Raw genomic sequence first — 15,258 nt, forward strand, 5'->3', positions numbered from 1 at the left:
ATACAAATAGTTATACCTCAGTGCTGCCTCTGCTATTGGCTCAAAACTCACCTGGATGATGCTGGGCCAATAAGAAACACCCGACCGAAGCTTTATCGAATCACAGACTTCTACGCTGGGACATCTCACAAGACAGCAGCCAATGAGTGGGTGACATTTGACCGAGTGTACGTAGAACTATGGACTTCATCCTGTAGGTCAATTTTTCCTGTCAATACTCATGCGCACACGACTCCTGGACGCTCCAGAAAACAAATAGCAATCACTAGGGACTGGAAAAATTCGCGGTTTCAATGACCACTAGGATAGACTGATCGATTCTCTATGTACTCGGGCAACTATCACCTGGTCATTGGCTACCGACTTGGGACACCTCTTTACTGCGATTCTTATGATTCGATACTTCTTTTGTTGAGTGTTTGCCATTGGCTCAGAGTCCTTCAGGTAAATTGCGGTCCAATCACTGACGCAGCATTAAAGCTACACGAGTTTGGATTTCAGCCTGTCTCGGAAGGAATCCGCGAATTTTTCCGGTCTCTAACAATAGATATGTGTACTTTTGCACATTTGCGTGAAAACCCTTGTATCACTACACCCAGGCATTTATGCTTCGTATTGTCCCAGTAGGTACCTCCAATAGTTAAAGTTATTTGAAAACCGTTGCCTGAATAGCTTTCCAGTATTAACTGCGCACAAAAATAAGTCAAATGGTTGAATATTCGTTTATCTTTTCCATGGCTTGAAAAAATTATCCCTGGACGAAACAATAATTTAAATATAAAAATATGCGACAATTTATGTAAGAAATATCTCGAAAAAAGTCTTTCATATTTGCGAAAATTACCATAGCTACATTTTGAACAAAGTTACAATATCTTTATTGTGGTATAACAAACTATTTCTTTGGAAATAGATTCCAAAATAATCTTTTGTAGAAATTCTCAACATATTTTTTTTTTCTGTATAGGCCCTAGTGATTTTCCTTGGGTGGCCTTTAAACACCCTTTTAAAAACAATTTATTTTTGGCACAACAAATTATTTTTTGCCAACCAAGAGAAACATTGTTTACCTAAATTACTAATTGAAAATGCTTAAAGGTTGCTCAGTTCGAGTGTAATAATCCCCAGGTAACGTTGCGATGACTTGTCGTTGTCTTGCACAGTTTGGAAACGAAGGGTACACAGACACACCCAGCTCCTAACCCACGAAGGAAATTATCCGCAGTTCAAAAACCCCCGGCCAAATTCGAGAAACGAGCCCATCATGCGGGAGTGTTGACTACTAGGTCAAACGGTCGTGCTTATGTGTAACACTGCAAAATTACGTTCGTTTGAAAACTAAAGGGGTGTTAGAAATTTGGCAGTAAAAGCAATATGGCGCTATCTTTGCAAAAGTAGAGAAGGCTTTTTAATAATGAAGCAATTTACTTTATTTCTATAAGCAGTGTCGTAAAATCTGGGAAAGTAGGGGGGAAGGGGGGGAGGTAGGGAGGTAGCGGCCCCGAGCCTTCTGGAATTAAAAAATGCCCTCACTTACGATGCATGTTAAACGAAATAATCTCGCTGAAACTATCTCTTTAGGAAAAACGTCTTAATATTGTAAAGTATTCCGCTTATCTCATCCGTATATGCCTAGACCACCAAGCAAGTTATCACATTTATATTTCATCATACAGAAGAAGCCTGCAACTCTTAAATAGCACGTTATTTTAATGGTTTCTGCAATGTAGAAGATTGATTTAATCCAGAATATTTGTTTTGTTACATCGCTGGGTTTTCCTGTGCGTCTCTGTTTTATCACTGTCTTGTCCACATGATATATTTATTATCATCGTTGTGTTCGTCAGCTTGTGGCCGTGTTGTCGAGGGTCGTTTATTTGTCTTCAATTATGGCAATTGTGGAAACTGTCTTGTCGTTGTCAACCTACCGTGTCCATCTGGCTTTTATATTTTTCTGACTAATTCTTTACACGGAATTTTCTACGTCGTCTATATTTTTACATTTCCACATCGGCTGATTTTGTCTTGTTTTCTGTGTGTTTACGTTATCATCTTTTTTATCATTGAGGTTTATTATAACATATAGTGTAACCAGCAATGGCGTTAGCCCGAAAATAAAAGGTGGTGGTTCAAGTTAACATTCCTGTAGTCGCCGTTCATGGGTTGTGACATGAATTTTTCGCGAAAATATTATAAGGCTACCTGAGAGCTAAAACACTGTAGCAGAGTATGTGTTCCGTTATGGATTTAGTTTCTTTCAAACACAGTTTACCGTCGATACACGAGTCACAGCCATTCGGTGCGGCAACGAAAGCATCCTGAATGGCCTGTCTGAGTAAGGCAAATGTTTCTCTTGCATACAGTGACCAACTACAAGGAGGAAAACAAATTGGCGTGAGTATACTTATCGCAGTTTATTTAACGTTCAGAATTTGTTTTGGCGATTAATACATCGGTTGCTTGACTCTTTCGGCCGAGAGCGCACACAATTGTAGCTCTCGCCGCAGTCTTTTGTTCCCGTGAGTCTGCGGTAACGAGCCCGCGCAGGAGGGTCTCCTAGCAGGTAGGGGCCATTCTCGCTGGCCAAACTGGTCGAAGTTCCTCTTTCCCCGACCTTCCCCCTCCATCATCAGGGTCCGCGGGAGGGGTGGGGGGTGGGAGTGTCGTGAGGTTGTGGTCTAGGAAGAGGGGGGGGGGGGGGGAAAGGAAGCAAACAAGACCACCGGGCGTTTCGGAAGGAAGCCCAGGGGGGTAAGGGAGTGAGTAAGCAAGCATTAAAGTCCGTTTCAATCACGTGACATTTCCATCAAAGCAAACACGAGTGGCTCTTGGGGAGATACAGACGACTCGAAGGGCGAAGCCCAGTTTGAAGGGAGGAGGGTTAGGGGCGGGGGAAGGGGGGGGGGGGAATGAAAACAAACGTTCCAAATTGACGGTTCGCTCAACACTGCCGCTCGCTTAACAGGAAGGAGGGGGAAGATTTCCCTCCTCTTCTTTTCCTTACACTATCTTACATATATGTATATACCTATCTGCCCCCAACTCCGAGGTCCGACCCTGCCTCCCCTGCTATTTTAAAGCAATTTGTTATCCCCATTAGTTCGCTTTTTTTTTTGTGTCCCGTCTCGGCTCCAGTCTCATCCGTCTTCTCTTCGCAATATCCTTCTCGCTTCCCTTCACACACCCTCTCCATTCCGTTCGACTCTTCTCTCGTCCGCCTGCTGGCTGCGGGCTAGTCCACGCCAGTGCTGCCAACTTCCTCTTTTCTCAACTGAATATGGTCGATCCGAATAACGATTTGGTTTGGAAAATAGGTAATCATATTGTTCCTGCTAGGAACATAGTTGATAATTTTTTTTTTTTTCAGTTTGAAACATAATTTTTACTTTTTCTCTGAAGGAAAGTTGAGGACATAGAGAGCGATAGAAAAAAAATGTGATTTTGAACATACGACATTGCTGGTTACTCTGTATGTCTTAAGAAACCTCAACAACCGACAAAAAAAGGATGAATTTGCAAACACACAAAAAAGGGTCAAAATCAGCCAATGTTAATACGTAAAAACAAAAAAAAAATAGACACCACAGATAATTACTTCGAAGGAATTAGTCTGAAAAAAATATTACATACGGACACAGTGGACTAACAATGAAGAGAAAGTTGCAACAAGAACATTAAAATAAAGGGGGAAAAAACGACCTTGGACACCACTGCGACAAGCAGACGAACCCAACAATGATACTCAACAGATAATGTGGACAAAACAACGACAGCATAGAAAAGCCCAGGTGAACACAGCGATACGACAAAACAGATATTCTGGACACCACAATGACTACAACACAGACATATACATAGTGTAACCAGAAATGGCGTATTTCCCAAAAAAAATCCAACCAAACTTTTACATTACAAGAACCATTAGAGAAAATAGAGATATATGACATTTTTATGGTAGCAGTCAAATAATTTTACATTAAGAATTGTATGTAATGTAAAGGGATAAAAAAAAGGGGTGGATAACTTACTATGTTTTTCAGTTCACTATTAAACGAGTGAAGCTAAATTGGGTGATTTCTATACTTACTGATTTTAATGTGATTTAATAATAATAATAATTTATTTCCCCCTTTTTTAACACTATGTTAACAATATTCACTTAATTAACCAGTAAATTTAGCACTAACGAAAGCAAGCTTGTATGTGAGTGCATCTAGTCACTTCAAATTACATACAATATTTTTGACAAATGTAAACATTTATAAATGTATAATAACTGAGCGATAAATATATAAAATATAACCTAAGAAACCTTACATCAGTGTTGTAAACATGAAAGTTAAAAAGAGCAATTTATTAAAATTCAATATAATATATAAACAATAAACGTATAAATTATAACATTGTTACATGAATAAATAAAGATATAATTCAATAAAAAAATAGTATTTAAAGTAAAGTAAAAGTACAAAGTTATAACAATATCTAAAATTTACTTAAATACTAAAGTCATCTCTTCATCAGTTTCTAAGCGAGTTAACGATTTATCAATAACTAATTGGAAAATCTTGGTGAATTATCATTGAAGTTAGGGAAAACGTGAATTATAGTTGCATCCTGATTAATCTCAGTTGGTTGTGACCACGTTTCAGGTTGGAAGATATATTTTTTTTTACTGTTGGTCACACTGGACCGCGCTCGGTGACTCGCAAATCGGGACACGGCAAGTACACAGATGGAGCATGTCAGTCTCCAGCCAGGGGAGTGAAGCCATGAGTAGAAAAGGGTGGAAACAGCGTAACCCACGCAGCAATATGAAGTCAGTTGGCTTACATCTGTATCTGTTGCAGTTAACGCCCATATATTTTACAGCTGGAAAATGGATATTCACTAGCACAGAAATTTAAAAAATGCTAACATTATTTTCCAAAATTCAATTTCGTCTATCATAAATAAAAAATCGTTATTTCAAACAGGGAAGAACGTTATATACAGCTTTGAACCAACGTAACTATCGTCATATTGGTAAGTGAAATAACAGTACATATAAAGAGGTCAAAAATGCAATTTCTTTTCAGGTGGCTTCGTCGACACCAGAAACAATACAAGAAAAAATTTTTATGTAGTTTCGCAAAAGGTTCCATTGGAAACCAATTGCCAAGAAATAGTTTCTAGTACTACAGGAAAGATATTGTAATGTTGTGGTTATTGTTGTATATATTAAATACGCATTTCGAGGTAGTTCTGACCAATTTTTTTTACGAAAATTGGTACAGAATTATATATTTATTTATGTTTTATTTTATCATAATTTTTTAAACAATTAAAATGATTACAGATTATTCAATAATTAGAATGTATTTGTTATTATGCTTATTAACGTGCGTAATTAAAAATGGAACACTAAAAATTAACTATTAGAAGTACTGGGACAACACAAAACATAAATTACCTGGTAATAATCCGAACCCAGTACTACTGATAACATATTTTGCAGAGATACAGTTGTTTTCTTCTAAAGTTGGAATTTATGAATACCTTTAATTTTACATGGGTATTTATGTTGAAATTACAAAAAAAAAATACAATGTTAAGAATGACAACAAATGAACTTATTACAAATGCAGTTGAGAGGTGAGATCACTTACCTTCAACCATGGCAATGAGTGTTGGATTTTAGGCAAGCTGCAAACTTTGCGGTCGTAGCCGAAAGTTGGTGGTTTTTCTCGGAGTACTGCTGTTTCCCCGATAAAAACATTAATTCAGTGCTCCATTATCGTCTAATCACCACTCGACGCTCCTAATTCCACCGTTGACGACGCGTCTAAAATCCTTATTCATTCATTCATATATTAATCCATCCGTTCATATGACTCAGGGCAGTGACATCGGTGAACCCTGCATACATGTCTTTTTACATAAATGGAAAACATAAATGCGATGTAACTTGAAATTTGGTGCCATAATTTGTTAGGGCATTTTTGGCGATAGGTATAGATTATTCACGAAAGTATGTTTAGTTAGGACCACCAGCTGACCTCCAATGATACGTTCCATTTTAAGTGAAACTTGGTAGCATGATCACCCTCAGTCTAAGGGCTAACCTCCCCCCCCCCCCCCTTCCACCCCAAGGCCCGCCCACAAGGCTAATGAGCGCCAGCCGAGCCAATCACCCACTCCTCTCGGCGAAGGGGAAAATCCACTTGAGAGGGATAGGGGGTGAAGGGATGTGATTCAGACCCCTCCAATCCACCCCTTTGCAACGACGACGAAATTATTTTGATTTATCGCTTGTCACGAGCTCTCTAGTCAATTACCGCCTGCGACACAGTGATTTATAGTGCTGGGCTTCGGTTGCAGCGCCAGACTTCAAACAACTACACGTCTTGTTGGGCCCGTGGGATGAAACTATTGCTAGTAGGAGGCATTGTGTCCTTGCAAACAATTCACCTGCGAATACATCTAGACTGTTTAGGCAAAATATTATTAGAAAATAGTGTGTTTTTTTTAGGAGAGACTTTATTTTGACACACTGTAAAACTGTATTACACACTGTAATATATTTTGTAAGTTTTGTTGACAGTGTATTTTCAAACTAAAATTTTTAAATGTGAGACATAGATTAACTTTCAATTCACGTATTTATATAGAATTAATGTAAAATATAACGAAAATATATTTCATTTTTACAATTTTCGACATTTAGCCTAAACCATCTAGATATATTGTATGCTCCAAAAATTATTATTTTTTTTTCTCCAAATGATTTTTAATTAGTTTTTATTGGGGCTTAATGTTTCTGATACAGCGAGGTCATTAGAAATGGCAAACACAACAAGGAAAGGACTATGCCCTAGCCTAAAAAAAGAATTCACTGCATCATTCGCCTGTAGTGGTCTCAAGAAACAACAGAAAAACAGAATTAATGATGGTCGCACCGGGATTCCAAACCGAGTCCTCTGGAAGGTAAGTCCAGTAGTGTATTTACCACAGCAGTAACAAGTTCCATCCCGACAGGATCTACAAAGTATAAAATTGTGTTACGTATTCATCACGAAGAAAATATAGCTAGATCTGACTACCCTACAAGTACACCTATAATGTTAGCACATTGTTTATCTTCGATAGGAATGACATAAAGCAAGTACATTTTCTTGAAAGAGGTTTAATCGTGTACCAACATGTGCCTACCAGGGCACACATACGGTTTGCAGAGCTTCATAAGACACCACATCATTGGAAAAATGCTTAAGAATCCCAATGGCGTCTGTTTATGAAAATAATTTTAGAATGTTGAGGTCTTATAAGTAGTCCTGTTTCTGTTTCTTGTTTTTAAACTAGTGGAAAGATTTAAGCGTGTTTTCAGAATTTTTTTAGGCATGATACACCCGGTAAAGATTCTTGAAATCACTCAAAATACTTGCATTATACGTTTCATCATTATTTCTCCGTCATACGCTGTTACGCTCACCGCTCAAATCTCATAGTTACCATACGTACGACGATAAGACTGCGCGCCAGTCCACAGCCTTGGGTTTAGAGACGACATCGCGCTAGGAGCACCAGCGAGAGTCGCACTTATCATCCCACCTCATCCCTGAAAAGGCTGACTGCTAGGCCCGCCTCCACAAGAGACGCCTTTACGATCCCGTCTCAAGGGATGCGCGCTCATTTGTACTCAAGGGAGGGAAGAAAGTCCGCACAGAATCACATTCAGGGCAGAAGGGAGGGTGGTGACAATAAAGAACTTCTCTCGCATAATGCTTCATTACCGAGGACTCAACCCGGAGTCGCAGACTGCGGATTCTGAAAAGAACACGATTCCAGCGAAACTCCCCCATTGCCCAATAACACACCGTACAAAGTGCGTGGTGGAAGAAGGGGGTGTTTGTAAAGGGGAAGTTCATTGTCTGAGGGGAATTGTAGAGGGGAGATAGGGGTGGATACGAAAACATGGGTTCCACCCCCTCTGTGGTGGTGACTACATGACTTCAACTACTGCACTAACACAAGGTAGGAGCAGATTATTTATACATGTCAGCGCTTGACGAAATTTGGTGTTGAAATAGTTGCAGAAATCAAACGAACGTAAAATTCTTCAAGACATCTTTTTTTCAAAATAAAAATAAACATCTTAAAGGTATTTCACCATTGTCATTAAAATTCTTCTTCGTCTTTTAATATGTAAGTACTCATAAATGTTTATGCTGGAAGTACCTACGCAGTCCACAATTTTCCCAGCTGTCAAGTCGTTGTTTACCTTCATTGTACAGCCCTTCCAAGATGTACACTGTTTTTGGAACTGATTTGTAGCTTGTTATTATATTGTTGCCCGTCTCTTCATTGATTGGTGTTTCGGAAGCCTTGCCGGCCACTATTTCGTAAAGTTTAATAACAGAGGTTGTTTGCATATTGCCATTGATGAAATGGTCTTCTTTTACTCAAGGATGATTTTAATCTTTCGTCATAAAGATATATTAAATCACATCGTGATAGTAAATTTAAGTTATTTTTTCACTGGTTTTTTAAATACTGAAATTTTTTTCTGCACTATTATATCATTCTTAAAGAATTAATTAAAATACTTTTTTTGTATAAAATGGCTTGTATTTCCCAGAACTCCTATTTTTTTGTTTTAATTTATATTTTTCTTTCTGTCGTACTATTTAGTGTAATTGGGGCAGACTCAAGGTATAGGCTACTGCTTTCAATACTTGTGTAGATGCTTTTGTGTTCTTCACGCATCAGAAACTGTGGACCTGCCCGAGCAAAGGCAGTTACGACAAAGAGGTCTTTTCGGCGGAAGGATCGTCTCCGGCAGATCCGAGCCGTATTCGCTGGCTCTATTTTCCCGCGCCGAAGCTCCTTTGTCGCCTTTGTTTTTATCCTTTCCTCGATACTTCCAATTTGCGAGGAGAAATGAAACGAAAACAATGACAAGCGGTTATCGACGCTTTCCAGGGTTAATCGATACCATCGATACTATCGACGAAAGCTTGTGTCCACGTAGACGTAGTCGTGGGGAAAAGTATGTTATAAAAATCAAATAGTTACTTAAACTACACAATAAAAATATAAATAGGCATACGAATAACCACTTTAAAAATTATAATTCTTGAGATATGATGCTAAAACAATCTAAACTGAACTTAGCGAGGGGAGGAATGTTGTGGACGTCCTACAAAAATATATAGAGGCACTAGCCAGAACTCGAAACGAAACGTACAAATGCCATAGCGACGGAAAGACCGCAATGGGTGACGAGCAACACTTAGAATTCTAATAATCGGGATAAGGCTAAGCGAACCTTAGGCGAAGAGGCAGTAGTTTCTGATGTGGGCTTGGGAGATGAATTAGTGTCCATGTCACCCAATACACATTTACAATCAGAAACGCACATAAAGGGCAAGGAGGTGCAGTTTTAAAGTGCTAGACTCGGATTCAAAAGTTCTCGGTTCGAGTCTCTATTAAGGGGTCCACCTAGTATGGGGTGTCACTGAGGCGGCATGATAAGGGTGACACTTGCTGGTGCTTCTAGCGCGGTATCGACTCTAGGCGCAAGGCTCTGAACTGGCGCGCAGTCTTCTAGCCGTACATAAGGGCAACTGTGGCATTTTAGAGGTAACAAAATTGTATCCGGGGAAAAGGAAGATAAAGGTGTATTGCAAGTCCCTTAGTACTTTCAAAAATGTTTCAACATTATTCTGAAAACAAGCGCTTTAAGAATTTTCACTCTTCTAAAAATAATATTTAAAATCAAAATCCGGAAATATAACTACTCATCCACCTTAAGCGTATTTTTTTATATCGATTTTAATTAAAAACAGTCACCACTCGGTTATCTTAAGCAGGTTTCTAAACGCGCGTTTTTTTTTATTCTGAAGCTCTGCACACCATATACGTGTGCCCAATTACTCCAGGCATAGTGTTCCTTAGATATGGCAATGGCGATTCCATCACCAGTTCATTGATTCAATGTTATTGCATAAGTTTTTAATAGAAGCTAGAAGAAACAATAAAGCTACATAGTGTCGTTGTTACCCACATCTGTCTCCGCGCAAAGCCCCGTGCTTTAGGCCGAACTCACGTGGTGGGGGGGGGGGGGGGGGGGGGTTGGGGGGTTAAGGGGGCGTGGTCCAGTCGTGACCTCACGACCCCACGACTCACCTGTACCACCTTCGTATCCTTCTCCAGGTTCGTCTCCAAGGGCACAAGAAGGTCGACGTAGAACGCCTTCAGCTGCAACACACAAAACACGTGGCTTGGCACATTGCGCTGTTTAGAAAATTAAAATTAAAAAAATTGCGGGCAAGTATTTCAGTGCTCGGCAATGGGGAGGCACGACAACGCCGAAATACACTAACGCTGAAAAATGTCATTGCAGGACTGCCACAAAGGTTAGGTTAGACTAGGTTAGGTTAGACTAGGTTAGGTTAGACTAGGTTAGATTAGGTTAGGTTAGGTTAGGCTAGGCTAGGATAGACTAGGTTATATTACGCTAGGTTAGGTTAGGTTACGTAAGGTTAGGTTTGATTGTGGTATTTCGGCGTTATGGTACATTTAAGAAACACACAAAAATTCATTCAGTTGTTATTTCGGCGTTGTGGTACACAGCAGTTTTCTAGCTGTCGGCGTTGCGGTCAATTTTGACATTCGGCGTTATGGTATTTCGGCGTTGTGGTAACGACCCCTCGGCAATGATATGTTACCTCTGACCTCCGCAGCCAGCAGATTCATGTGTTCTAATGTTACAAATACTCTTATAATACGAAACCTGGTCACGGAATTTAACGTAGAATTATGGAAATAATGCCGAGCGTGATAAAAACACGAAAATTTTGTTTCCAACTAAATTTCATGATGCGAATCCCACGTAGGCTGCGCATCCACCGTTATAATTCGCTGCCGGAGCAGCTACGTCGACTATCGAATCATTCCATTTAAGAGGGAAACGTTAAAACGAAAACGGCGCTTCGATAATATAGAAAAATACTTGTAAAGATACTAAACCCCAGCTTTGGACCATATTTTCGACAAGGAATTTTTTTTTTTGTTAAAATACTGATCCTCTTGTGAAAATTCGCTGACCAGTTAATTTTATAAAGTTTTCCTTTGGCTTTGTGAACTTCGGCTCGCGCCATCCACCACAGATGGCAGCACCGTGGTTACACGTTTCCGTTCCACGTGACTTCCGTTACATTCACGAAATTACTCCCACCAAATGCCGTATGCTCGGAGAGCTCAGTTGTTACATATACATACAAAGATACATTTCTTGTTATTCTTTAATGTAAGCTAAATACTTCTTGGCTTTAACGTCCAGGCTTATACTGTGGAAATATCTCCATTTCGGCACAAACTCATTTTGGTTGCCAGACCCTCCTCCAATCATGGCCACCCATAGTGATCAATCGCAGCTCTGCCGTGAATTTCCATACATATACACTAGACCATCAATTTTCAATAGCCCTTGAAGATGGCTGCAACGAAGAATGCCGAAACGTCAGGCGCCGTCAATTGCTCGAACTTGGCCTACGTCCATAAGCGAAGAAGTAGTTAGTGACGCAGGCTTACAAGTAAAATTTATTTTAAACTTAAAAACTTCAATAATATAGAAATTATAATGATCAGATGAACGCTGGATAGACACTACTGGTTTTCTGAAGTCTTCACAGAAATCCTACAGCTTAAGGAGGTATATACCGTTCCAGGTAATTATTTTAATTTTTACTTTTACCATGGTTACACTTGTAGACGTCTTGAGTGGCCGGAAATTCGAAAAAATGAATATATATATATATATATGTATATATATAGACTACGTTTTGCATAGTTATCTGACAAAGTTGAATTTTTAACAATTTAACATAGGACGATCATCGAAATCACGTCACAAAAAGGCTTCACCCGGTTACCTGGTGTTCGCGCCTTCTAGTTGGTACTAGCAGCTCCCCCCCCCCCCCCCCCCCCCCGCCACCAATCCATATCCGTGCCGCAGTCACACCAGAAGTTACAGCGAGTCCCGTTATCGGGGGAAGCGCTAGAGAGAGACGGAGGACTGGGTTGCCGCAGGGCTCCCGCTACATCGGCCGATCAATAAACACTAATTACCGCACAAAAGACCGAAGAGTCACCAGCAGCTGTCATCGAGCTCGTAAACAACCAACTTTCCCCCTCCTCGTCGGTCGGTCGGGGAGAGGGCGTAGATTTCGGCGGCGGTTTAATTAGTCACCTGGCGCAGGGCTCCGCGACCTTTGACCCCCGCGACCTTGGCACCGGGAGGCGACAGCCGCGCGCCGCCACACACGACCTCAGAGGTCAAGGTCATGTCCGAGTCCACGGACCTGCTTCTCAGGAAGAACTTACGGCGGGCACCGTCGTGCAAAGAAAGGACGCAGGTGCAAATGAGTCAGCGACTGGCCTTGCTATGTATATTCACACATTAAGAGCCCGTCTACAATAGTCCGAACCTGTGCGTGGTCCGTGTCCTCATCCGAATGTGAGTGACGTCGCATTGTCTCACCGAAAACTTCCCTGTCCACAATTGCGATGTCCGATGTCCGAATGTATTGATTTCTAAAGTTGCCACCAGAGCGCAGTAAATGTGCCAAACCAAATGTTTTTGTTTATTGTTTTGATGCTTTGTAGTTTGAGATTGAACTTATGAAAGTTGTGGGAGTTATATATTATATATTTATTCAGTAAGGCAAAGTGGCTCTTCTTGACTTACAACACTTTCCATTTCCTTCAATAACAAAAAAAAAAAAAAAAAAAAAACACGTTTTCAACGGGAACCGGAAATTCAAATATCGTGAGTGTTCTGTTCTTTTTCTGTGTCCGAAGTACACAGGATGGGACAAAAAGTTCAAATTGACGAATGTCTTCGGACCAAGTAGGTTCGGACCTTCGCCCACTTGACGCATGACGTCAGAGGGTCACGTGGACCGATCAGCGACGAGTGTCCTTCGGACACAGTTTAGGACATTGCTATTGTAGACGGGCCTTTATGGTCTCAGATGCTGGACTTCAGTAATTCCTCACAGCGTTTGTGGAAAGTAAAATTCTACACAAGCATTCAAGTATTTGAGTAAACATAAACATGCTGGTGATTTATTTTGCAGTAACTTTTTTTTAGTAATCAGTCAACAGTTGAAATATAATCGACACGTTATCAATAAAACATTTCCACACACGACGCAAATGAAAATAATATGCCATGCTTTAACGCATAGTATACGTGAGGTATTTAAAAACCATTAGGTTTTTCATCTCCACGAAAAGAAATAAATCTGGCCTTTACGTTTTTTTTTCTTTGCCGTGGATAGAAATAGGTTACCACATACTTGCCCTTATCACGTGTTATAATACGAAGGAACATGAAACCTCTTGCTAACCAAGTCCTCGAAAAAAGATAAATCCAAATCCTAGTTTCGAATGAATTCAAATAACTAAGGATATTGTCCACGAGAACTCCTTCAACATATAGCTTATTCCGTTATCAGCGAGTGTTTGTTTACATTCTGCGTCCCACAGTTGAAAGTGGCGCCTCTGGGGCCATTACTTGGACTGCTTGGCTCCGCCCCATTTTTAAGTCGCCCATTACGTACTATATTTCCCGTGACTTTACTGTTCCCGTAAAATGTTCCGTAAGCTAACGGATATTTTCATCGGAATGGTTGGTACTTACGATGTTCATCTGCTGGGCCTGGATCTCCTTGTACACCTCCACGATCTGCATCAGCGCCGAGCCTGTAACACAGGACCACGAGGTCACACACATGACACACTTCCGTTGAACTTAGTAGGACTAGAAATCTGCATAAGATTCATTCCACAGACTAAACATGTACATAGACCGTCATGCGCATAGAACCACGGTGCGCAGTAGAATTCATTAGACTATTCAGGAGGGCTTAATTGCCAATACAACTGGTAACATTTATGTCATGGCGGACGCAGCGATGCTTTGTTGAGGTTACAAATTCTAATTTCACTTTGCATAACCACCTTTAATGTAGTAATTTTTTTATATTTCTTTACTTCTGGAACAAAATATGTTTGCATAAAATCTCTAATTTAAATGTAAAATATATTTACCAAAATAGTATCTCAGTTTTATCGCTATTTGAAACAAAAATATAAAAAAAAAACATTTGAGCGAGTTTTTCAGTACTCGTCAGTGATGCGTAAACATTTAACCTCGGTAACGAGCAAATTAATGTGTTCTCACGTTATCCATGTTGGAAATAAACTTATAATACAAAACTCTGGCACGAAATTTTATATATCATTTTTTTAAATGATACCAAGTGTGATAAATATACTGATAAATATAATATTCGCTTTTCAAACACTGCAATACCTGGATTTGAATCTCACACGTAATTTCTGTGCCAGACAGTATAATTAGCTGCCTGAATAGTAAACGTTGCTTGCCACCATCACGCACAGATAGCAGCACAAAACACGCGGGAATTTATAACTATTAGAAAACATCCTGAACCCTGGCTTTGGACTTGATATTTGACAAATAATTTTATTTAAATACTATACATCTTGTTAAAATTCTTTAAAAGTTTAATACTTTAAAGTGTTGAAATCTAATAAACTATGAAATTTTCCGCACAAAATATAGGCGTGTCTAGTGGTGCTCCGTCGTATATCTTACTTCGACAGAAATAATTGACATTAATAAAGATCTCATGCTGTCGCACAAATTGTCGGGTGTTGCTTGGCTGCTGGGTTGTAGTCACGTCGGAGGCAAATATATTACTGATGTTTCAGTACACCTTGTAGTCGCCATCATCAGGGTAACAGAAATTCTCTTGCCTGGGAAGGGAGTTAATTCTGACTGGCTGCAGCTGTAGGTTAATCAGAAACTGCCTTTCTTCTGGTTGGCTGGTTGGTTTGGCCAATCGAAGCTCGGCTTCTGTGATTGGCTGGGACTGCTGACCGATCAGTCGCCTCTTCTATTCTGGTTGGCTGGGCTGTCTGGAGATCAATACTTGATTCCTTTTATACGACTACAACCCAGGAGCTGAGAAGCAAATTCAATTGACAATTATGACCTATTGAAGTTGGTTGTCAATGATATGTTTATTCATTCGTCGGTTTGTTTTTTAGTGCCCACAGAACAGGGTTTTTTGTCTGTTTGACGGTGTGCCTCGCGCGGCTGGTTGTAGTCCTGTCTCCCACTCGCTGCCTGGTCATGTGACCCGCGAGGAGCTCCCAGGGCGACACATGACCCCCCCCTCCTCC

General features: G+C 40.1%; 1 protein-coding gene across 2 annotated transcripts in view; it reads right to left on the minus strand.

The window, feature by feature from the left end:
• LOC134532068 (uncharacterized) overlaps nt 1-15,258 on the minus strand; it is a 422,005-nt gene that overhangs the window by 20,754 nt on the left and 385,993 nt on the right. For both annotated transcript variants that reach the window (XM_063368249.1, XM_063368250.1), the window contains exons 4-5: nt 13,688-13,749; nt 10,168-10,239 (exon numbers count right to left, since the gene is read on the minus strand). In XM_063368249.1, coding sequence (XP_063224319.1) covers nt 10,168-10,239; nt 13,688-13,749 — 134 coding nt within the window. The remainder of the gene's footprint in view (nt 1-10,167; nt 10,240-13,687; nt 13,750-15,258) is intronic.

Source organism: Bacillus rossius, chromosome 5 (assembly GCF_032445375.1).
Source record: "Bacillus rossius redtenbacheri isolate Brsri chromosome 5, Brsri_v3, whole genome shotgun sequence".
NCBI classification, from domain to species: Eukaryota; Metazoa; Arthropoda; class Insecta; order Phasmatodea; family Bacillidae; genus Bacillus; species Bacillus rossius.